General features: G+C 44.2%; 1 protein-coding gene across 7 annotated transcripts in view; it reads left to right on the plus strand.

The window, feature by feature from the left end:
- The window catches only part of MYO5B (myosin VB), a 303840-nt gene extending 280836 nt beyond the window's left edge, over positions 1 to 23004 (plus strand). For all 7 annotated transcript variants that reach the window (XM_083702547.1, XM_083702549.1, XM_083702552.1 and 4 more), the window contains 9 exons: positions 2165 to 2258; positions 5124 to 5267; positions 6423 to 6574; positions 7777 to 7866; positions 10453 to 10603; positions 12047 to 12332; positions 13291 to 13465; positions 15046 to 15126; positions 16328 to 23004. In XM_083702547.1, the coding sequence (XP_083558673.1) occupies positions 2165 to 2258; positions 5124 to 5267; positions 6423 to 6574; positions 7777 to 7866; positions 10453 to 10603; positions 12047 to 12332; positions 13291 to 13465; positions 15046 to 15126; positions 16328 to 16480 (1326 nt within the window). In that variant the 3' untranslated portion in view covers positions 16481 to 23004. The remainder of the gene's footprint in view (positions 1 to 2164; positions 2259 to 5123; positions 5268 to 6422; positions 6575 to 7776; positions 7867 to 10452; positions 10604 to 12046; positions 12333 to 13290; positions 13466 to 15045; positions 15127 to 16327) is intronic.
- Positions 23005 to 25509: the final 2505 nt, after the last annotated feature.

Below are 25509 nucleotides of genomic sequence, written 5' to 3' on the forward strand. Positions count from 1 at the left end.
GTTTGGGCTGAGAGCATGTGATTCGTCTCTAAGACCATCCAGTGAACTTGGTGTCTGAGCAGGGATTTGAAGCCTGTTTCCTCTGGTCCAACTGCCCAAAATACCACACTGGCTCTCCCTAGCAGTTTTTATTCATGGGCATGCACCAGCAATTTACCCCATGAAGACTGTGACCTTGTTCACACACTGCTTTCAGACCATAGTTGAGCTGTGGCTTCAAGGTGAATGTGCAATGTGTACTGATGCACATTGCTGAACCTGGAGATGTTTTACTTTTCCCCTGGTCCTATTTCTGGGAGCTAAACCATCGTCTGGCTTGGCATTATGTCCAATCCCAGGCTCATTATTTCCAAACCAAACTGTGAGTAGTCAGGAAGGTTTGTTTTGGGCTTACTGCTCATGCTTTCTCTGGACAAAACAAACCCAGGTTCAGGTGTGACACTCATGCCAAAGCTCATGGCTCATTTCCTAGAAGCAGCGGGGAAGAGCAAACCACCAATGGTTTTTTAGTAGCATGCACCAGCAGGCTGCAAGTTCTAGGCTCTGTGGGTTAGACCACAGCGCCACCTGCATCCCATCAGAGGGTCGACGGTTCGAATCCCTGCGACAGGGTGAGCTCCCATTGCCGGTCCCTGCTCCTGCCAACCTAGCAGTTTTAAAGCACGTCAAAGTGCAAGTAGATAAATAGTACCACTTCGGCGGGGACGTAAACGGCGTTTCCATGCACTGCTGTGGTTCGCCAGAAGCGGCTTTTTTTTAAACAAAAATACTTTTTATTAATTTTGAACATAAATATACAATTTTGATCCAAATTTTCACAAATTCCATACTTTTGGACTTCCTTCAAATTCTCTGACAATCATCCATATTTAACTCTTGCTTACGCATTTCTTCTGTTCTCTATTGCCATAAGTCCCCCCTCCAATCATCCATTTTCATTTAACAACATACCTCATTTTTACAGTGCTTCTTTAAACCCCACTAGCGTTGTTTGTCTTCCCTGTTAACTTGTCCAGTTCTGCATAGTCTTCATCCTCCATTCCTCTTTCGTCGGCTTAGTCATGCTGGCCACATACCTGGAAGCTGTACGCCGGCTCCCTTGGCCAGAAAAGTGAGATGAGCGCCGCAACCCAAGAGTCGGCCATGACTGGAACTAACGGCCAGGGGTCCCTTTACCTTTTACCAGCAGGCTGCATGTTCAGTTAAACCACAGCTTAGTTTGACTGTGGTATAAACTTTAACTGAGGGAGTGCCCCATATGGAAATCCTTGAACCGGTGAGCTTTTAGGCTCCACCCCTTCCTATCACGCAATTTCCTGCCATGTGAACAGGGAAACTGACAAGCAGGAAGCCACAAACCATGAGTTACCCATGGGAAAACCTCAAAAAGCACAATGGGAACTATCTCCTGATTGTGTATCTGAAGAATCTCCTGATTGTGTATCTGAAGAAGTGTGCATGCACACGAAAGCTCATACCAAGAACTAACTTAGTTGGTCTTTAAGGTGCTACTGGAAGGATTTTTTTTTGTTTTATCTCCTGATTGGTCACCAAGCCTTCAGTGCTGCTTTCTGCAAGGTTCTTATCTGCTGTACATCTCTACTTGCTCCGCACCTGATCTGTGGACCTGCATCAGGCCAAATTAGGCCCACAAATTTGGTCAGAGGTTCCCCACCCCTGTGAATGAGGCCAATCTGAATGTGGAAAGGACACAGAACAGCATTATGGACTGGGTGTGCCAAACCAGGATTCCTTGCATACTCATTAGTGGAATTGTTAATGCTTCTAATTTCCAGTCATTTTCATGCCTCCCATAAATTTAAGCTGTAAGCCCTGGGAAAGGGCATACAACTGGAACGCCCTGTAGCTAGAGAGAAACACCAAACCCTTGGAGGTAATGCAACACGGGGGGGGGGGTGTTTCTAGCTATGACAGGCCCTTTTATCACATTTTAGCATGTTTTCCGATTACCTGTTCAAAGTGGGAACGCCCTCGCTGGGGACTGTTTTAATGCAAATCAGTAAAGGGAGTGCCACGAACCATTTGCTGGTTTTGTGTTTGCACGGCTGAAGCAGAGCGTTTGGCAGCAGCGCACGCAGACTTGTGCTCTGTTAGCCAAGTGAAGCAGTTTAACTTGATTACAGCTGTCATTCCTGTCTTTCAGGATCTCAAAGAGCTGCTAGAAAAACTAAAGAAGAATGAAAGCAAGCTGAAAAAGCAGCTCAAGATTTACATGAAGAAAGTCCAAGATTATGAAGGTAGGTCTGGTTTGAGATGTTCCTGCTGTAGATGAGAAGTCAACAAAACTCCGTTGTGTTCCGTTCCCCATAACAGAGAGTTTGGTGCAACTGAGCGGCTTGTGCATCTTTAAACCAACAGAAAGCCAGAAATTATGAGGCTGCAGCAGCTGATATGATTTTAAGGTGTAAATCAGGATATTGATTGGAAGACCAAGGAGAGTTATGCATAGGGGGAAGGAACGGTCAGGAACCTTAAGAGCCAAAGTTGTTGCTATTCATTTGGTAGGTAGTTCAGGGTAGATGTTGTCAGGATACAAGGGTATATAGGTGCCATAAGTAATCTCATCCCCATTATAACATCCTGCAGTCTTGATAGACTGGGGTGCACAATTCTTGCCTATAAAATAGGACAGGAGCTGGACTGCTTTAAAAAACAGTTCTTATGGTGCCTCCCTGTGGCCCTTTTCGGTCCTGCCTTCCTTTGGCTTTTGGTATTTTTAGGACCGAAGAAGCACTCCACCTCCTGGTGCCTCCTGGATAAATTGCACCTATTAAGGGAACCCTGTATATTTACAGCAGCAGTTGAAATGCCTCAGCAAGAATGGAGCATGGAAAGAAGACATCTGTGCAGCCCTGTAATTCTTTTTATCTTGGTGGCTTGACAGATCGATTAGCTACGCCAGGCTTTGATCCGAAGGACTGGTTTTGGAAAGCTGGTCATTAAATGAAATTAAGGCTAATGAATAGGGGATTCTGTATCGTGGCAGCTGGAGCAGATGGTTCTTGTCACTGTAATTTACATGCATCAAAGTGGGACTTGCCACATTATTTGAATTGTGCCTTAATATCCATTTTCCTAATAAATACCACGGCTGCGCCCCTCACCAGGGTGCCACAGTGGTTATCCTCTATGGTAAGCCACTTTAAACAGTAATAACATGCAAAAAGCATCAGTACGGTCACCATCTCCCTGTACGGTTAAAGAGCAGAGCTACTCTTTTTCCTGTGAACACAGCAGTTTTGTCTAATGGCTACAGCCGAGTTGTCCACTAGGGACCAATCCAGGAAGTCAGGACTTAATGATGAGCACTTTGGACGAGGTTTGAGAGTGGAAGGTGGGCTGCACATACGATTCAGTTGTTGTGGCCAGATCGTCTCTGTCACATTTCACAGAACGGTTATTTATTTATTAAATTTGTATACAGCCCTTCATCCATAGATCTTGGCATGGTTCACAACATCAAAACACAGTACAGCAACACAATGCACATGACAAAAACAGGAACAAAGCAATACAGAGGGCAGCTTGCCATATCTTACTACACTGAGAACCAGTGTGGCGCTGTGATAAAAGAGTGTTGGGATGGAACGTGGGACACCAGGCCTCAAATCCCTGCTCAGACATGAAACTCGCTAGGTGACCTTGGGCAAGTCATAGTCTCTCAGCCCAACCCACCTCACAGGGTTGCTGTGAGGATAAAATGGCAAGGCGGAGGAACCATGCACACTGCCTTGAGCTCCTTGGAGAAAAAAATGGGATATATTTGTAACAGTAATTCAAATTTTAAAAAATAAATACATGATAGCATCCAAATAAGTGTCTGGGATCTGTAGCCATTGGCATTTAGCTGCAAATTAGCAGTGAGCTTTTCGGTCCATTAATGGACTTGATGGTGATGCAACTTTTTGTGATTATGAGTGATCACAAGATCCATTTTTATCAGCAGGTGCGTATACTTAGAAGTAATTCCCACTTGGTTCAGAGCTGCTTACTCCTGCATAAGTGTGATTACGAAAGTCCCTGGAGAGGTTTCTTTTGTTCATGTAGGGAAGGAATGGACAAGAAAGGGGAGGATATAACAACGACAGGGCATGCAACTGTTGGCACCTGTAAAGCTTGTGATTCTTTCTCACACACAGTAGATTGGGGGAAGTAAGCCTGGGCTGAAGCTATACCAGACCTTAGAAGAAGGCTCATCTCATTGAATGCTTCTGCATATTAAAATACTTACCTGAGCATAGAAAACAAGGGAGATGAGGCATGCGCTAGCCTTCTGTGTGCAAGTAAGGCTTCCATATGGAGGAGCATTAAATCATTGGCGCCATGTGCCCCACCCATAGTCTGATGAGAGATGACACAGACACAGCCTCACTTTATCAGCTTTTTGTGAGAACTTAAGCACAGACATGGGACGCGGGTGGCAATGTGGGTTAAACCACAGAGCCTAGGACTTGCCGATCAGAAGGTCGGCTGTTCGAATCCCCGCGACGGGGTGAGCTCCTGTTGTCCAGTCCCAGCTTCTGCCAACCTAGCAGTTCGAAAGCACATCAAAGTGCAAGTAGATAAAATAGGTACCACTCTGGCAGGAAGGTAAACAGCGTTTCCGTGCACTGATCTGGTTCACCAGAAGTGACTTAGTCATGCTGGCCACATGACCCAGAAGCTGTCTGTGGACAAACGCCGGCTCCCTTGGCCAATAAAGCAAGAGGACGCGGCAACCCCAGAGTCGGTCACGACTGGACCTAATGCTCAGGGGTCCCTTTACCTTTAAGCACAGACATCAGTCCAAGTTCAGTTAGCTTTGGTGCCTTTCCAACACTGAGCCCCAGTTAAAGTGGGCAGTGGAACTCATGCCAAGGGAGGTGAGAAGGAACGGTGCAATTCTGTGGCCCACTCCTGATCTCCTAACCACAGGTAAGAAATCTCCCTGCAGTAGTCCTCTCTCGGAGACAGCTGGCTTGAAATGGACCAAACCAAACCAAACGATGCTAGCTGCTTTTCAAGGCTGCTGCTTTAAGCCTGCCTGTAAGGTATCTGCGCAGCATTGATCATTTAGCAATTTACTTTGATTCAGCGTCGGCTCATCTGTTTTCTCTTCGCAGCCGATCAAGTTGTCGAACAGACTGAAAAGCGGCGGCATGAACTCAACAGACAGGTCACTGTCCAAAGGAAGGAGAAAGATTTCCAGGGAATGCTGGAATATTACAAAGAAGATGAGCCGCTACTTGTGAAAAATCTCATTACAGGTAATGCTCTTGGCTTTTCTTGTTATTAAACCTCAGAGATTCCCCAGTAGGAAGGCGAGTAACAGCAGGCACACTTCCTGAAAGATGGCTGCCAACATCTACTGAAGTTGCCCTGTAATGGGCAGCTGCAGGGAAAGGATATTTGCTCTGAAACAATAGAAACAGGTGGGGTAGGGGTGAACCCCATTTCCAGCCAAGCCATGGGACCAAGTTTATTGAAGTAGGCTGTTGCTGAAGGAAAAAGGGGGGGAGACTCTTTTCCACCCGGTAATTCAAGCACTAAGGTGCACTTTCTGTTTTGTGTGGTGGTCCCAGGAAGTCCGACCATGTAAAGTACTTCTTCACACAGCACACAATTAATTTGTGGAGTTCACTATCCAAGGGCCATCAAAAAGGGTGTGATCAATCCACCACAGATAGGTCTGTCCATGGCTGTTAGCTGTAGAGCGTGGGTGGAATATCTCAGCATTGCAGGAAAGGAGGACTGCCTTCCGAGCTTTCTGGAAACATCTTGCTGGCCAGGATGATGGACTAGATGAATCTTTAACTTGATCCAGAAGACTTGGCTATTCTATAGTGTGCACCTGAGAACACTTAACACTTCCCAGAATACTCTGCAACATGCAAGGGTTTCACAGCAGAAGCACAAAAATTTGACAGCAAGAAAATTATACGGCGTTCCCTGGGAAGCAGGACTGAGTGTCTGATGCTGCAGAATTGCCAAACCTAAGCAGGTGCAAAAATGATCAGGATCTACTGGAAACCCTGTGTAGAAATCAGATATCATTCTGGTTTTTAAAAGGATTTAAAATAGCTTGTAAAGTATTTAAATCGTCAGATGTAAAGTATTTAAATCGTCAGATTTAAATCCCTCTTACACACCGAGTTGTTTTTTCCCCTGCAATGCCCACTTAACTGTATTAATGTGGGCCTATTTCTTCACGATGTGATATACTTCATTTAGCTAATGCATGCATAACTGGGGTTTTTTAAAAAGAGAGAGGGAGGGTTTTTTGTATAAATTTTATATTATAGGGGAGGAATCTGATAATTAAGTAATTCTGTGATTTGGTCATTATTCAGATGGTGTGCATAATATATAACTACGCTGTTAAGAAGTCAGGTTGTCTGAAAGGTTTTCTCTCCTGCTCACAGATCTGAAGCCCCAGATGGTCTCTGCCACGGTGCCCTGTCTTCCTGCCTACATCCTTTACATGTGTATCAGGCATGCAGATTATAGTAACGATGACCATAAAGTGCACTCCTTGCTTACCTCTACCATCAATGGCATTAAAAAAGTATTAAAGGTAAAAACAAAGCAAAACCCTAACACCTAACTTCAGGGTTTTTCTAATGGGAACAAATTGCCTGGGGTTTTATTGTTTGTTTGGCTTTGTTCCGATATTATTAGCAAGAAGTGTGACAAGGTTAAACATACAACTGGGTGGTTGGCAGTAGAAGTTTCTAGGGAAAGAATATGCCTGCCCCTCCATCCAGAACTCAAGAAACTTTCTCCATAAACACTGGAGCCTTTAAAGCCATAAGGTTTACCCAGAGAGCCTCTTAGGCAGGCTTCCTCAACCTGGCCCTCCAGATGTTTTGAGACTACAATTCCCATCATCCCTGACCACTGGTCCTACTAGCTAGGGATCATGGGAGTTGTAGGCCAAAAACATCTGGAGGGCCGAAGTTGAGGAAGCCTGCTCTTATGCATTTGCAAGAGCATCAGTAGATGTGTCAAGAACTTCACATTCATTCTTTTTCTCATGGCCTTTGCTTGAGAGCTCACAATTTCTAGACCTTACCCTTCCTACCAGGCCTGGTGTCAGTATCTATGATTTGCCAAGGCCCCAGCATCCTGGCAGGGCCTACCAGCACTGACATCTGCCTTGTCCCATTCATGCCAGGCAGCTGAGTCTGTGAGCAGCCATGTTAATTTCCTGCTCTGCTGTGATGCTATCATCAGTCTCTCTGGGGAAAGTACAGCTAGGTGGCTCGTAGCTAGGAACCACTGCCAGATAAGTCGGAGAGTGTCCACCAAAGGGCACTTTCCCCAGCACCCACCTTAAGCTTGGAGCCAGTCCTGGTACCAGAGAATGTGTGCTGCAGACTGAGCAACCCAAAGTCTGCATGAGAGATAGCCATGAAGGGAAAGTGCCAGGCTTTGTTGCAAACAAGATGTAACTGATCAAACCAGATTTCTTTCAAGGAGGTAATGAAGAAGTCTCATGGGCTCAAGGGATGGCTATTTGTCTGCCCCTCCAGTCTTACTGCTTCTCCTCCTGTTACAGCAACACTACCTCCCTAATGGTTCGATGCAAGCATATTTGGAAATGGCAGAATTAAGCATTCCTGCTACAGATATCTAGATCACCTGCCTATAATGGACATGTGATTAGAAGGATATTGTGACTTCAGGAATTAATCGGGGGGTTTTAAGCAAAACTAACCCATAAAAGCAGAGGTTTCAAATAGGGTTTTCATCATATTTATTTTTGGTTCTTCGCAGAAACATCACGACGACTTTGAGATGACGTCGTTTTGGCTGGCTAACACCTGCCGCCTTCTACATTGCCTGAAGCAATACAGTGGGGATACGGTGAGCTAAGTGGTTGTGGGAAATGTCGCCATGATGGATGTGCACACAGTCTGTCACCTGTAACTTCTCTTTTTTTAAAAAAAAACTTATTAAAGATTTTCTTAATACAATAGAAAAAACAAACAAAATAACATATAATTTTACAATAGCCATACTTTCTTCACTTCTTTGGACTTGTTCCTGCGTTCCAAATTTTCGAGCTTTACCCAGCAATTTATCACCTTGTTTCAATTCTTATATTATAATTTTCCAATATTGTATCCCTAATTTTAGATAATTTAACCCAAACCTTAAAAGCTTAATTTTAACATAATATTTATCCAAAATTTATCTTTTCTTATATTTTCATTTATCTTCATATTCCTTTTAACTAGCTTATTGGTGCCATATTGTTAATAATCTTACATCTTTCTTAACATTCATACAATTTACAATATTTTTGTAAATAGTCCTTAAATTTCTTCCAGTCCTCCTCCGCAGCCTCTTCTCCCAGGTCTCGGATTCTGCCAGTCATTTCTGCTAGCTCCATATAGTCTATCAGTTGCATCTGCCATTCTTCCAGTGTGGGCAAATCTTGAGTTTTCCAGTGCTTGGCGACAAGTATCTTTGCTGCTGTTGTTGCATACATAAAAAATGTTCGGTCCTTCTTTAACACCCTCTGGCCGACGATGCCTAAAAGAAAGGCCTCTGGTTTCTTAGGGAAGGTATACTTAAATACCTTTTTCAACTCATTATAAATCATTTCCCAGAAAGCCTTAACTCTAGGGCAGGTCCACCAGAGGTGAAAGAACGTTCCTTCAGTTTCTTTACATTTCCAACATTTATTATCAGACAAATGGTATATTTTTGCAAGCTTGACTGGGGTCATGTACCGCCTATATATCATTTTCATAATATTTTCTTTCAAGGCATTACATGCCGTGAATTTCAAACCGGTGGTCCATAACCTTTACCAGTCAGCAAACATGATATTGTACCCAGTGTCCTGTGCCCATTTTATCATAGCCGATTTGACCGTTTCATCTTGTGTATTCCATTTTAGCAGCAAATTATACATTCTTGAAAGTACCTTAGTCTTAGGTTCTAACAATTCCGTTTCTAACTTTGATTTTTCCACCTGGAATCCTATCTTTTTATCCAACTTGTCACCTGTAACTTCTCTACTGAAATAAGTACTGCTGTTCCCATTCACTTCAATGGGAACTTGCCATTAAAGGCTAATGCTGAATTGTTTTCAATATCTTTGCAGTATCTTTTATCAGAACAAAGGGGATTTGCAAGAAAAATGTGCAGTGTTGAGTACAGGATATTACATCTTTTCTCACCCACCACCCCAATTTTCTGTTCTCTTGCCCCACCTGTGGACATATTCTGTTCTCACTGAGCATGCTCAGTTTTTGTTGACTATGTGTGGTGTCTTTGTTTCCTCCCCTTCAGGGGTTTATCTAAAGATTGTGCAAATTTGGGTTTCCTCCAGGTCTGTTGACACCTCTATCTATGGACAGTGTCATTTTGCTATACAAGGCTCCACACTCAGAAAATGAGTCCCCTATTAGCATAAAGTTTTTCCCCCTCTGCCCTGGAAGCTACAGCTTCTTATTCCCTTGAGTTTAACTTCAGTAGATCTAGAATAACAACAACAAAAATGCCCTTAGATCGTTTCCAGAAGCAGGATGGGTGGGTGGACTTAGCCAAAATGCCTTTTCCCTATTTGCCTATTTTTAAGTATATCAATATGAAAATATGCCAGTGTGTGTGTGCTGTGCATCATGCATCCTGCCCAGCAGGAGGATTCTGGTATCCCTCCTCATCCCAGAACACAATGTACAGGAGCGGGTCGCACTGTGGTCTAAACCACCAAGCCTCTTGGGCTTGCCGATCAGAAGGTCGGTGGTTCAAATCTGTGCGACGGGGTGAGCTCCTGTTGCTCTGTCCCAGTTCCTGCCAATCTAGCAGTTCGAAAGCACGCCAGTGCAAGTAGATAAATAGGTACCGCTGCACTTTGAAGGTAAATGGCGTTTCCGTGCGCTCTGGCTTCCATCACGGTGTTCCATTGCGCCAGAAGTGGTTTAGTCATGCTGGCTGCATGACCCGGAAAGCTGTTCCATGGACAAATGTCGGCTCCTTCAGCCTGAAAGCAAGATGAGCGCCACAACCCCATAGTCGCCTTTGACTTGACTTACCCGTCGAGGTGTCCTTTACCTTTACCTTCATCCCAGAAAATGCTGCCCATTGTGGGTTTCAAATTCATACCTGCACTGAGCAGCTAATGAAATTCTCAAGACCTGGTAGTCACTTGAACTTCTCCAGTGAGAGAGACCCTCTCCTGCCATAGATCCAGGGCACCATAGATCATGCAGGAGAGCAGAACACTCCCATCTACACAGTGTCTACTTAGACATCATCGGGAACTTCGTTTGCCTGTCACAAACCTGCAAATGGGCAGTGGGCAGCAATGACCCTGAGATCTGGCCAAAAAGCCCAAGCCTTTCTCAGGGTCGTGTTTGGAAGAGTCTGCTTTGGTTTACACGTCAGCAAACCAGTCGTGGCTAAATGTCTCCCTTTTGTTGCTCTCCCTTTTTTTAGGGTTTTATGACCCAGAATACTGTGAAGCAGAATGAACATTGCCTGAAGAACTTCGACCTCACTGAGTACCGCCAGATCCTGAGTGATCTTTCCATTCAGATCTACCAGCAGCTCATTAAAATTGCAGAAGGCGTCTTGCAGCCCATGATAGGTGAAACACCAGTGCTCATATTTAACTCAGCCCAGTGATGCATTTGAGGGCACCTTGAATTAAACTGGGTAATGGAATCCAACAGAAGCAGACCCATATCCATAATATTCGGGGTGACCAATACCATCTACCAAGTTACCCAGTGGGCACAGCGCCCCAAACAGCACATCTTACTCAATTCAGTAGGGTTGGCAGTGAAGAAGTTCTTGGTGGTTTGTGCACATTATCAGCCAGTTTGGGCATCATGTTTTCATCCACGGAAACTATTTTTGGAGTTGTTGCTAGGGAGGAATGTATGCAAGAGAAGTGAAAATCTTTGTGGTTTTTTAAGCAGTGATCTGAAACCAGAACCTGGCAGGCATCCAACGGGGATTATCTGTGCCTATGAGTTTTCCCACTATGATCCCTTCACAGGAATTTAAACGTTAATTGCACAGGAATCCCTACCATGATTCCTGAAATTTCACCAGGCCTATGCATTTTCATAGTCACGAGGCCTAGAAACTTGTTTTTTTTGGGGGGGGGGAGCAAATACTGACATTTGTACAGTCCTGAGGCCTTTGCTCAGTACTCAGTTCCACATGATTTCAGATTCATCTAGGAATGTTAATTTTACCTTTCCTTGCCTCCCTTTTCCGCCTGTGTTACGCAGGGGCTTAAAATACGGAAGTTACTCCAACTTCATGCTGGGGCTGCAGTGTGTATTTATGATACCTCTGTGCAGAGGTGTTCGTAATTTTTACAGTATGTTAATTGAGTTCCAACCCATCCTGTTACCCACACCATTTTCCCGTGCTTTATAACCATTAAGTAATTAATCCTCCCCAACACCGACGCAGGAGGAATGCTGCATAAATTATCCATCCCTATGCCAAGAGCGAGAAGATTAATCTGACAAAGGAAGTCTTCCTTGGTGCTAGGTGAAAGTTCCTTCTGCTGATTGCTCCCTCTGGGCTACCAAAGCGCTGTGTTCATTTGCCACTAGAACTACCACAGCCCATTACTATCCACTCATGGGACTGAAATGCAAATTGCCTGCAATTTAAAGATGCGGTTTGCGGTGATTTAGAGGCAGGCAGACCTGTGCAGCTGGATAGGTGGGTGGAGGTATTTAGGAAAACTCGGCACTGAAACACAAGCATTTCAGGTTTCTCAAGACACCTAGTTTGCTTTTTGCAAATACCGTATTTTTTGCTCTATAAGACTCACTTTTTCCCTCCTAAAAAGTAAGGGGAGATGTGTGTGCGTCTTATGGAGTGAATGCAGGCTGCGCAGCTATCCCAGAAGCCAGAACAGCAAGAGGGATTGCTGCTTTCACTGCGCAGCGATCCCTCTTGCTGTTTTGGCTTCTGGGATCCAGAATACTTTTTTTCTTGTTTTCCTCCTCCAAAAACTAGGTGTGTCTTATGGGGTGACAAATACGGTAATTTCTTTCCTTCCCAGTGACGGCAGTGTTAGAAAACGAGAGCATCCAGGGTCTGTCGGGCGTGAAGCCAATGGGCTACCGCAAGCGGACCTCCAGCATGGGGGACAGCGACAACTTCTACACCTTGGAGGCCATCATCCGCCAGCTGAACACGTTCCACAGCGTCATGTACGACCAGGGCCTCGACCCCGAGATCATCCAGCAGGCTGTGAAGCAGCTCTTCTACATGATCAATGCGGTGGCCCTGAACAATCTGCTGCTGAGGAAGGATGTCTGCTCGTGGAGCACAGGCATGCAACTCAGGTGGGCTTCAGGCCAAAGCACATGATCATGCTTAGCCACCCATCCCAAAGGCTGCACGTCTCCCAATGCCACCATTTTGCTTCTCCCAATAATAATAATAATAAAATTTTATTTATACCCCGCCCTTCCCTGTTCAAAAACTGGGCTCAGGGCGACTAGCAACCAATTTAAAACACTTGATTATAAAAGCAGCATAAAATACAGTATAAAAACATGAATAACACTAAAATTCAAAAATCAGTTTAGGGGAAATAAGCATTAGATAATCCCCAGGGCTAGCTGGCTGAATTGGTCCTACTTGGGCCAGCGAGGAGGCCGGGGAGAATTAGCTGTGGAGTCTCAGAGTGGGTAATCTTCATAAAAGGGGAGGGGGAGGGAAGGGAAGGGAAGGGAAATAAAAGATCAAGCTGAATTCAAATTAAAAGCCATGCGGAATAGCTCGGTCTTACAGGCCCGACGGAAGGAGGTTAAATCCTGAAGGGCCCTAGTCTCGTGGGACAAAGCATTCCATCAGGTCAGAGCCATCACTGAAAAGGCCCTGGCCCTGGTGGAGGATAGTCTGACTTCCTTAGGGCCCTCTAAACTATGGTTATTCATGGATCTTAAGGTCCTCTGCGGGGCAGACCAGGAGATACAGTCCCGTAGATACCAGTTTTTCAGGAGGAAGAAGGGCAGTAGTATGCACTGCCTCACCAAGAAAATATGGGAGCATTGTGTGTTTCATCCCTGGTGCAGTAGCGCAATCATACCAGTTGCCTCGACTTTAGCTCATCTCCCATGCTGTGTAGATCATCTTCGGGAATCAGTTTCTACATAGAAACACACCCAAGGGTCTCTTTTGCCTTGGGAAACTCAAATGTTCTCAGCCACTTTCAGAGGCAACCTGCCATGTTTGAAATATTTCCTCTTCCTCTTCTTTTTTTTTTTTTTTAATTATGGCCTTCTTGTGTCGGTCCAGGTTTAACATCAGCCAGCTGGAGGAATGGTTGCGAGGAAAGAATCTACAACAGAGCGGGGCTGCCAAGACCATGGAACCTCTGATCCAGGCAGCACAGCTCCTGCAGCTAAAGAAGAAGACCTCAGAAGATGCGGAGGCAATATGTTCCTTATGCACAGCCCTCACCACACAGCAGGTAAGGAGGTGAAGGGATCCATTGATTTACTTGTTTATGAGGTCAAAGTCTTAACAAAAGACTTGACAAAGCCAAACACAAGATTGTTTTGCTGTCCCAATAAAACCCCCACCCACCGTTTTTAAGCTCACAACATCCTTGTGAGATAGGTCAAGCTGAGAGAGGTTAAATAGCTTAGGGACGCGGGTGGCACTGTGGGTTAAACCACAGAGCCTAGGACTTGCCGATCAGAAGGTCAGCAGTTTGAATCCCCGCAACGGGGTGAGCTCCCGTTGTTCGGTCCCTGCTCCTGCCAACCTAGCGGTTCGAAAGCACATCAAAGTGCAAGTAGATAAATAGGTACCACTCCGGCAGGAAGGTAAATGGCGTTTCCGTGCGCTCCTCTGGTTCGCCAGAAGCAGCTTAGTCATGCTGGCCACATGACCCGGAAGCTGTACACCGGCTCCCTTGGCCAATAAAGCGAGATGAGCGCCGCGACCCCAGAGTCGTCCATAACTGGACCTAATGGTCGGGGTCCCTTTACCTTTTACCTGCACACAAAGACAGCCTCCAGCGAATTGAGTGGACAAATCCAAAGTGGGTCCAGCAGTCAAGAAGGCAGTTTCTGCATGTGCTGTAGAGGGAAGTGGGGGGGGGAAAAATGGGGCTCATCAACCTGGGAAGGTAGCCCACTAGAAGAAGGAAAACTCTGATCCTAAACCTCTGCTGGCTTGAGGGATGTCTTTGGGAGAAGAAAAGGCTAAGGAGTAAACCCAGCACAAATCTGGAGTGGAGTCCCTAAGACGGTTGGGTGGCACCTTGTACGCCTCCTTCTGGCAACTCCTGCATCCAAGCTGGTACCCAATGTCTTGCTCGGCTTTCCTTTGGACCACATCAGTGAGACTGAGAGGTGGGTCTTGTCGTCTGGGCAGCCCAGGACCTTCAACCACACTGCCCAGGCTTGCGTCCCGGGGAGGTCACCTTGGTGCTGCTAACGCAGAGGTTTGACTTCATCCCCAGAGGTGCACTCTATTGTCTCTCAAGACAGATGGATGCAAGCCACAACCTTGAGGTGGCTGTTAGAGATGCCGTATCATGGGTGCCCTGTTTTCTGAAGATTCATACATTATTTGTGCGTTTCTGTGCACTGCTCTGGTTCACCAGAAGCGGCTTAGTCATGCTGGCCACATGACCCGGAGGCTGTACGCCGGCTCCCTCGGCCAATAGAGCAAGATGAGCGCCGCAACCCCGGAGTCAGTCACGACTGGACCTAAGGGTCAGGGGTCCCTTTACCTTTACCTTACTGGTGAGCTTGAAGGCCAAGCAAGAATTTGACCCTGAATCACTGGGCAGCTGTTGCAGATGTTAAGCACCTACTCCCACCTGGAAGCATCTAACCATCCCCTTCCCACCTAGGTTGGGTGCCCTGTTATCCTGGCAACTTGTAGTTACACCCTTGGTTCCTAAGTTTTCTCCCTCTTTCCTTGAGAGAAGTGGTTATGTTTTTTAAAATAAAGGGTGATGCAGGGCGCACTGCATCAATTCAGCTACTCTGTGTATGCCTCCTCCTCTAAGCCCCCGTCTTATTTTCCTGTCCACAGATTGTAAAAATACTCAATCTCTACACTCCCGTGAATGAATTTGAAGAGCGTGTGACAGTAGCCTTCATAAGAAACATTCAGGTGAGTGCTCCAACAGACAGGCATTGAGAAGTTCCTTCTCTGCCTCACAGAAAAACTAACCATGTGTGTTTTCTAAATGGCAGAGCTTTTAAAGCCTTGGTTCAGGAGCAGATCACAGGGATACAAAAGCATTTATATTGCCTTTTTTAAAAAAACCCAAGATGCTCAGTTTCCCTCCCCCTCCTACTAGTACCTTTTCTGTGCAGCGTCACTCAGAGGCACACAAGACTCCTTTACACCAAATCAGGCAATTGATGTAGCCCAGTTTTATTTATTTCAAATAGCAATGACTCTCCACAGTCTCAGCTCAAGATCTTTCCAGGCCTTAACTCCTTGCACACTTGGAGGTGGGGACACAAGTAATGAACCTGGTACCTTCCATGCACGCAAAGCCGTGTGCTGTGCTCCTCTTCTGCAGATTTATATTGATTGTTGCAAAATGCTTCTATCACAGACAAGGCCAACAGTGGGAGGGACGCCATGTATCTTTGACCTGTAGAAGCAATATTGGAAACATTGCCAGATTTCCTCCTGGCTTCCTACCTTGGAAAAAAAATGCCCTTCAAGTCACGGAGGGCTGCAGATTTGGGAATGGTGACTTTCCGGAGGGGTTGGAGCTTTTCAGCATCCACAGCCACACATACCCTCCCTTCTGTGATTCTAATCTTTTGAGGGAAAAGAATAGCTGAATAATAGCTTTTCTTGGCACAAATGTTTGGTTCCCATGACCCAGAGTCCTGGTACAGGGGTACCTCGGGTTACATACGCTTCAGGTTACATATGCTTCAGGTTACACACTCCGCTAACTAAGAACTAGTGCTTCAGGTTAAGAACTTTGCTTCAGGATAAGAACAGAAATCGGGCTCCGGCGGCGCAGCAGGAGGAGGCCCCATTAGCTAAAGTGGTGCTTCAGGTTAAGAACAGTTTCAGGTTAAGTACAGACCTCCGGAACGAATTAAGTACTTAACCCGAGGTACCACTGTATCAGTCAATCAATTCGCAGTATTTGACTGCTCAGTTGACTACCATGGCAACCAGATAAGTGTTAGTACTCATTTCCCTCTTCCAGCTGCAGAAAGCCAACTGAGGATGAGGCTGGTCTCCAACCACACAGCTGTTCCAACCTGAACTCTGCTGCATTTTGTCTGTTTGCTGATGTTTATGTTTTCTTCCCCACCCCCTTGCCCCCAATTTCTTGTAGGCAAATTTGCAAGAGCGGAATGAACCTCCACAGCTACTGTTAGACTTCAAGTTCATGTTCCCTGTACTGTTTCCATTCAACCCTTCTTCTCTAACCATGGACTCGATCCACATCCCCGCTTCTCTCGGCCTGGAATTCCTCAACAGAGTTTGAAGAATACTATATTGACTCCCAGCCAAATTTCCTAAGCAAAAAAGCAAAAAGTGGAATTTAAGGATCTCTTCAAATGTGGACCAAATGATGGTTGATGAACCAATACACTTTAGCGAATCAGTGCTGAATTGTATAGCATAAGAAACTAATCTTGTATTTTTGGTTGGATGCTTTTTGGTTTGTATGGAGGGGATTTTTTTTGGGGGGGAGGCAGATTTTGCTGCTAAGAATACTTGAAACAAGTGGGGGGTTTGTACCACTTGATACCATGCTAAAAATATTCTTTCCCTGCTGCCATTAAGGCACCAGCACTGGTAAATGGAAAAACTATTTTCATTTTCTTACGTTGTGGTTTGAGAAATTCTATCTTGAAATAATAGAAAGAAGCTTTCATGACCATGCATCGTAACGTTGTCCATGGTTATGGGGCTCGCTTGCACATACTGAACTTCAATTTCTGCCGCTGCCCTTCATTTTTAAAATGATTGTTTCGGGAAATAAAGTTGCAGTAGGCCAAACCAAGAATTAATTATGTAGTCCGAAAGGAAATTTAACTGGTGGAGGGAACAATGCTTTTTCCTTGCATCTGGGGCACAAGATGGTTACAGTTGTTGTCCCAGCTCCATCAAAGGCAACTTTGTACAGACCATAACCTAGAAGCGGTCAGTGGGGCAGTTCCAGCCTGCCTTCAGTATATTAAGTGTCCATAAATATTTTGTCCATGTGCCACACTGAGAAAGAGGAAAAGTCACGGACCCAGAAACCTCTGCAGGAGTTCGGCCCTATAATTACAGCTCCACTGCAGACTCCTGCAGGTTACTCGGACCAATCCAAAATCTTTATGCCTCTTTTATCCTGTGAATATGTATGAGAACACATTGCTTTTACTGTGATTGTGAGAAAAGATAGATAGGGGTACAAGGTCCAAAATACTTCACAAAAAGGTCAGTTCCTTGTTATCATAGTTGAGTAGTCCTTACAGTTACTAGTGGCAGCGCCAATCTGCAGGACAGATTCCTTGGCCATGTTAGGAATCATTGTGAAGTCAAGTCAAAATACAGTCTGGCAGAACTTCCATAGGACTGGCTGGGCAACCTGAATGGAAGGTTTGCCATCAACCAACTTTGTGATTTGTTTCCAAGCCAGTTATGGAGGGCAGTTGCTTCATACCATGGAAAAAGTTGTGTGATACCATATCTGATTGGGTAGCAAAGTGCTGGTTGGCAGGAAGGCCTTTTGGGAGAAATAGAATGAGATATTAGCGCTGATGAGCTTGCATCGTTACCAGCAATTTGAAGCAAACCAGAATGGGTAGGGAAATTATTTTAACTTCCTAACATGGCACTAATACGCAATAGCGTTAGCAGCACCACTTCCCCATCAGAGACTCGATTGCCTAATGAAACATGGCTTAAGAAACTGGATCTGCCCGAACTCAGTGCACTGACACACAGTGCTTTTAAATAAGCAGGCAATGCACTGGTAACCATGACTTGCCATTACACGCAAACCAGGAAACTATGGTTAATGGTTTCCAAACAACCCAGGATCTGGAAGCCAATGTTAAACCATGGCTTGGTATCCTGGCTTGTTTGAAAGACATTCACCATACTTTCTAGGTTTGCACATTATAGGAAGCCATGGTTAACTGCAGCTTCCTGACGTAATTCCCTGCCTGTGCAAAGGGAAGAGGGAAGTGGCTGCATGCGTATCCTCACTTACCAAGCCAGGATGTGAACGTGACCAGTGTAACAAATAGAAACTGTTTCACCAATATGGTTTTTAATCTTTGAGTAAATAGCTTTCTCAACTCTCTATTGTTTTGACATTAAAGTACACCTGCAATTCCTACCTATTCAGTTGCTTTCAAAACTATTAAGCTTTGCAGAGGCAATACTCAACCTACTATCAGATAGCATCAGAAATGCAGAGCAGCTTCCTGCAACTTGAACTTAGGCAGCTAGCCAATTCTAAGAGGGAGATTTTAACTGCTGCAAATCTAATACCCAGCTTGCAAAGTATCTCCCTTATAATAGAATACAGTTTTTACCAACGGACTGGTCCTATGCATTCTGATCTGATTCAGAAAAGAACTGGAGTACTTGCCCATTTCTAGCAGGTGATGAGTCCCAAGGGTCACTGCTCTCTTTTTTAAAAGTTCAGCAGTCTGCATATTGAGGTACTGCTGATTCAGGCTACGTTGCTCAACACTTTGCAGTATCGAGTCCTTGGAAGAACAACATGCAAAGAGAGGGAGGAACAAGTAAAGTCCTGCAGTCAACTTATACACAAAAATCATCTCTCTCACTCCACATTTCTAATGTGCACTTACAAATCCGCTGCTGCAACACTGTAGTGTATTAACACCGCAGTTGAACAGAGGTTATAATACAAAATGGAACTATTCTGGGGACCATGGTTTAATATAGCTTTTCATATTTCTAATTCATAAACCAGTAACTATGGCAAGTAACGATTGCTTCAGCATGCACTTGAGACATTACTCCTTCAGCTGAATTTGCTTCAGTTCTACAGTGCCTTGAGCTTCTGTTTGGTAGTTTTTTGCCCCTGCCAAAGGTGCCCAGTTAGATTTCAGCCAGTCTCATGGTGGTGAAATTACCCAATAATGCTCCAGTCAAGGGAATCCTCCCCTGACCCCCCCCCCCACATTGTTCCTCATTCACACCCTACTTGGGCATAGAAAGTGCCAGTTCTCATGGCAAACTTTGCCTCTTTCTCTTGTGACTTCCTGCATGTGGCAAACTAATGTTGGACAGAGCCTTTCCCCAGCAGTTGCCATGACTGACCCCTTGTGCTTAGGCATGCCAGCTTTGTGGGTTTGAAGCTTGAGAGAATAAGGAAGCACAGTAAGTATGTTGCCTTCACTGAACAAAGCCATTCTTCTCCTTGACCTTGGCAAACAACTTTCTTTATACCACAACTGTCTCTTTCCAGCATGATTGAAGAGATTTCCTTTGAAGTTTCTTTTTAAAATAATAAATTCCAGGCACTTCTTTTTTTCTTTAGCCAGTGCAAAGTAATGGTCAATTAAATGACATAAAAGCAAGAATAGCAGCATCCAAGCCACAGTCGGTACTGCAGCAGCCAGGTAATTTTCTTTCTGCGTTATGTTCTCTTCCCAGGTTCAAATCTTCCATTTCCCATACAATCAGCCTGAGGTTGGGGCACTCTGCCAGTTGTGATGAACGAGAGCATTTGCCCCCTTAAATGTCGGGGGGAGGTGAACTGAGTGACTGCTCCTGATTTCTCCAGTGCAATGCAGAATTTAGTGTTGTCCTGCACTCTAGACTAAGCAGAAAGTATGTGTTCACACAGTTTCTCTAGTTGCACCTGTTTCTGTGTATCCAGTTGTGCAATTTTTTAAAGTGTTCCAGCTGCAACTGAATCACCATGCATTGCTAACCATAATTCTAACCAGGTAGGCTAACTGAAAGGGAGCTGCAGAACCCACTTTCACAGCGACCCTAGAAAACGTATTTATAAAATGTGGCTAATGTTCTTCCTGAGGATAATGGTATTTCACTACAGCACTGCAAGGAGAATTTATTTATATTATGTATTATATCTGTGTATATTTTAAAAATCTAACTGTTAGTATAGAAAGAGATATGAACTGAGTAAATAACTGTAATATTTAACTGCAAAAGATTTTCAGAAGGATCTCATGTTAAATATATTTGATGTATGTAATTTTTATGTTATCTGTTTTTAAGATATCTTGGGACTTACTTTTTAAAAAGCCAATTCACTGGTATTGCCCTGCACAAACATGCCTTCTCTCTCTTCCTCATCAGCCATTTAAATGTCATTTAAAACTCTTTAGCACAGTTCAAAAAGGTGGTTGGTGTCATTTATTTCATCATTTTAAAATATTTCTGATAGAGTACTTTCCCACTGTGTGCCTTTTCACCATTATTCTCAATCACTATTTTTTCAAGACTGAGTGTTAATAATTCTGGGGAAACCTTTAAATGTCACCAAAAATTGCCTTTGGAGTTGTAAGTAGACAGTTGACACTGGAAATTTTGAAGTAGACATGTTCAAAAGTCCATGAAGCAAGTTCAGTATTCACTGTAAACAATAGATGCAGTCTAGCAATTGCACAGAATCCAAACTGGGTTTAATGGCCTTTCCCCAAGCAGTTTTCTAAGCCTCCACCCCATACATGACTTTTTAAAGGGAAATGTGTCCAAAAGTGTGGATGTGCAGACATTGCTGCTTGCTCACACGCACCCCCTTTTGCTAACATGGAAAACCTTGCTTTGTAGGAACACACATTCATAATTAATCAGCACACATATTAACAGCAAAAAATAAATTTTAAAAATGCATTCAGACCCACAAATTGAGAAGGGGGGGAGAGAGAATGCAGCATATATTACTTTCCTCATAATAAAGGGCAATTGAATGGGGACAGCAATCAAATTAGCAATGTTGAAGGTCCCCTAGCAACGAATAGCCCAGCATGTAACTTCTCTATACTTAGTCCAGCTAGTATGGGAAGAACACGTTACCAGTGAGCAACTTAAGGAATTTTTTTCCTGAGTCATTAATTCATAATTATGTGTCAGTTAAATTTGGGCATGGATCTTTTTATAACTATTGGAACTGCTCCCAGAGACGAATTCATGTGTGAAATTCTTACTGTAGCAATTAGCTGATGATCATGTGCTGAAGAAGCAGTCATTGATCGCTATTCCATGAATGGTGCCATAGCTAGCAAAAAACAACAACCCAACACACTTTTGTTACTCCCTTCCAGCAATGAGATCGCGGGTTGAGAAAGGGGTGTTACAAAGATTTTCTATGCAGCAGCAGGAAATATCAACTGAGGCTGGAAGAAATCTGCAGTCACGACCAGCAAGAAGTTAGACATCTCTCTCTGTCTATCCTCTTCCTTCAGCAGAAGACTTCTAGAGAGATAAGGGAGCATTTTAATTTCCTAGACTTGGCAGAAATCCTATAAAGTCACTGAACATCTTGGGGCTGATTCCCACACTGTTTGGGTGGGTGCGGACCTGGGTTTGATCTGTGCTGGCTTTATTTTGTCACTTCTTTAGGACAAGGGTGACTAACCTGAGGCACTCCAATTCCCGTCAGCCCGAACCAGCATGCCAAATGGTCAGCGACGCTGGGAGTGGTAGCCCAAAAATAGCTGGAGAGCCACAGGTTAGCCTCCTCTGCTCAAGGCTTCAAATTACTGTACTATAATGCAATAAACAGGGGTTCACAACAGGGTGTCTGCACAACTTCATCATATACATGTTCAATGAACATGGACAGTTTGCATTGAATCTAAACCCCCAAAGCGAATTGGCTGCCCTATAGTACTGGCTGTGCCCTTGAAACTAATTGTCAGAGCTGGGCATTAGGGTACCCCAGCACCATAACTTTATTTATTGAAGGGAGACTGGTCAGACCTATACCCTATGAAAATCAACAACTGCCAGTGAAATCAGCTATTTGACTACACGATCATGCCTATTTAAAACCATGCTGCAATATTATGTGTGTACCAGGATTAAGACACCGGTAGCAGGCCATGGGTCAATGTGTTCCCTCTTCCCCACCACCTGTTAATCACATTTTTCTATTACATCAGTACCACTGCTAGTTGCAGCTAATGCTTAAGTAGGAACCTTGACTGTCACCAGTGGTCATACTGAAACAAAAGTTAAGGCCGGTGGAAATTCACAGTGAGGAGAGGAGCACACAGTCACACAGCCTGCTCCTGAACTGAAACAGGATTAAGAGAACAGAAGCATTACGTTCCTATTGTCCCTTTTAAGATGTTATAGAAATAAAGTGTGCAAGAATTTGCAGTGGCTGACCAGGCTGCTGCAAGCGTTTGTAAAGGTGTATTATCACTAAGCCATATTTCCTCCTCATGTCAGCACTACATCAACAACATGGACTTGTTTCTTATTGTCAGACTGCTAAACTGTAATAGGACTGTAATTTTAGTGGTCAGAACGACTTGGGATTATGGATAGCCAGCTACAATAATCCTATAACTGTGCCAATCAAAATATATTTTACAAGCCCGTTTACGCCTGTCTCCTCAACCTATTGGATTTTTATGTATTTGAAGGTGTAACAGAACCGTTTGCTTTCTGAATTAAGGCTGAATATTTTAAATACAAGCAGCCAATAACATTCCCCTTAAATACTAGAATTGTTCAAAGAACACAAAGGCCTGACAGTAAAAACGGATGTGCAAAAGGGAAATAAGGATTTGCTTGGCAGTAGCCAATCCAGGATTTGCTGTGTGCATGCAGAGTCTTAGTCACCACAGGTTGATAGGCCGGCTGCTCTGAAGGTACTTGAATGACTTTTGAAGGCAAGTCCCAAAAATGTAGATGAAATGATACTGCTGGTAAAAGAAATATTTTTCCATTTTGAACAGATCTGTAAACTACACTTTCTGTTTGTAGGAAAACAACAAATAGTCACTGTCCTTCAGCTGTGCATAAAATATTGTGAAATAAATACTTTGGAATATGTGGGAGGCTGTTGGGACTTATTTTCTAGTGCACTGCATTGAAAACGTCGTATTTGCATGAGATTGACAATTCCCGTTTCAAAAACGTAATCCTTCTCATGGGCAGAATTGAGGATGAGTTCATATTTTCAGAACGTACCTGGCTAGCTCTCTGACCCTAAACACATCCACCTGTGTTTTTGCCAGTAGGTTGCATGTCTGGTAAAGTATCAGTACACCATTATTTTTTTTAAAAAATACATATTCATATATATATATATATATATATATATATATATATATATGCTTTCGTAGATTTTCACGGGTACAGGAATGCAGGTTTTGGTGTCCTCGGGTGTCTTCCCGTGTAAAAGTTGGGGTGTCTAGGCGACGTTTCGACGAGGTCTCACTCGTCATCTTCAGGCTGGTGCTTTCGGCTTCTTGTTACTGGAACAGAGCGGGATCTCAATGTTTGAGTTCCTATAAATACTGTAGAGGGGGTGTGGTGTCTAGCCTCCAATGTTCTGGGCAGAGAGGAAGTTCCCAGGCTAGTGTGCCTTTTCTTCTTTTGTTCCTTAATTACTTGAGAGATACCTTGAGTGATTTCTTGAGTGATATCCTGAGTACCACTTAGGTGGGTCATTAGGTGTGGATTAGTTGCTAAAGTCTTTGTGTCTTGACCTCTTGAACTTTGTGAAGAGTTTTCCTGAGAAGATGGCTGTATTGCACTTAGTTGTGCTTTGGCTTGGCTTCGTGTATAGGGGCGAGCTGTGGTTTTGTGGCTTGTGTCAGCCAGATCTGTGTAGGGATCTGTGTAGGGATTGCAGGGGGGTGCAGCATCCGGAGGTGCCACCATGGATTGGCTACTGGATGGTGTCAGTAATTCATCTGTGGAGAGGGTCTGGGTTTGGGTTTGGGTCTGGTGTGGTTGATTGGTGTTGGCGTTCTGTGTGCCTCTGGATCTGGTGTCAGTTTTTGTGGGGAGGGCTAATTTCCAGATGTCTGGCAAGCGGGATGTGTCGTCACGCTTGTTCATGTTGTGAGGGTGTTAGCAAAATCCTCCATAAACACAATATCAAAACAGCCTTTTGCACCAACCAAAAAATAGCCAATATCCTCAGAAACCCCAAGGATAAAATCCAGTTGGAAAACCAAGGGATCTATGAAATACCCTGCAAAGTCTGCCCAGCCACGTACATTGGACAAACAAACAGACGAATAAATGCACGTATCGCAGAACACAAGAATGCCGTCAAAAAAGAAGAAAAAACTTCCTCTCTTTTCCAACACATGAAAGAAACAGGACACGAAATTAATTTTGCAGATTCCAAATTGCTCTTTAACACGGAACATCACCACAAGAGAATAATCATGGAAGCCATCGAGATAGAGAAACACCCTCACAACATGAACAAGCGTGACGACACATCCCGCTTGCCAGACATCTGGAAATTAGCCCTCCCCACAAAAACTGACACCAGATCCAGAGGCACACAGAACGCCAACACCAATCAACCACACCAGACCCAAACCCAGACCCTCTCCACAGATGAATTACTGACACCATCCAGTAGCCAATCCATGGTGGCACCTCCGGATGCTGCACCCCCCTGCAATCCCTACACAGATCTGGCTGACACAAGCCACAAAACCACAGCTCGCCCCTATACACGAAGCCAAGCCAAAGCACAACTAAGTGCAATACAGCCATCTTCTCAGGAAAACTCTTCACAAAGTTCAAGAGGTCAAGACACAAAGACTTTAGCAACTAATCCACACCTAATGACCCACCTAAGTGGTACTCAGGATATCACTCAAGAAATCACTCAAGGTATCTCTCAAGTAATTAAGGAACAAAAGAAGAAAAGGCACACTAGCCTGGGAACTTCCTCTCTGCCCAGAACATTGGAGGCTAGACACCACACCCCCTCTACAGTATTTATAGGAACTCAAACATTGAGATCCCGCTCTGTTCCAGTAACAAGAAGCCGAAAGCACCAGCCTGAAGATGACGAGTGAGACCTCGTCGAAACGTCGCCTAGACACCCCAACTTTTACACGGGAAGACACCCGAGGACACCAAAACCTGCATATATATATATATATATATATATATAGTAAACAAATATATATCAGTTGAAGGGTGAGTTTGAGCCCAGAGCCAGCCAGATCCTGATGGCCCCAATTTGGAAGGATAGTGAGAGGATGGGAAAAGGTACTACAATACCCTCCTTTTATCCACGTCAGTTCTTCCCCAAAAGCATTTTACAAAAGGTTCTTATCTCTGCACTGCTGTATGTAAGAAATTTGCATCTTGCATGCACAGATACACATATCAACATCCCTGGTTTCATTTGGCAGAATAGCAAAGTACAAGCTGATAGGGAAATATATTTCAGTGTTAAACCTATGATGGTTCACAATGTATTTGCATACTGTTTTTCTTGAACAATTCTATCCTAGGAAACAAAAAAGTACTCTGGCCTTTTTGAGAAACAATCCAATTTGAAATGTGAAGACTAGGGCA

This window comes from Podarcis gaigeae (assembly GCF_964106915.1).
Source record: "Podarcis gaigeae genome assembly, chromosome: 11".
In the NCBI taxonomy this organism is placed as follows: Eukaryota; Metazoa; Chordata; class Lepidosauria; order Squamata; family Lacertidae; genus Podarcis; species Podarcis gaigeae.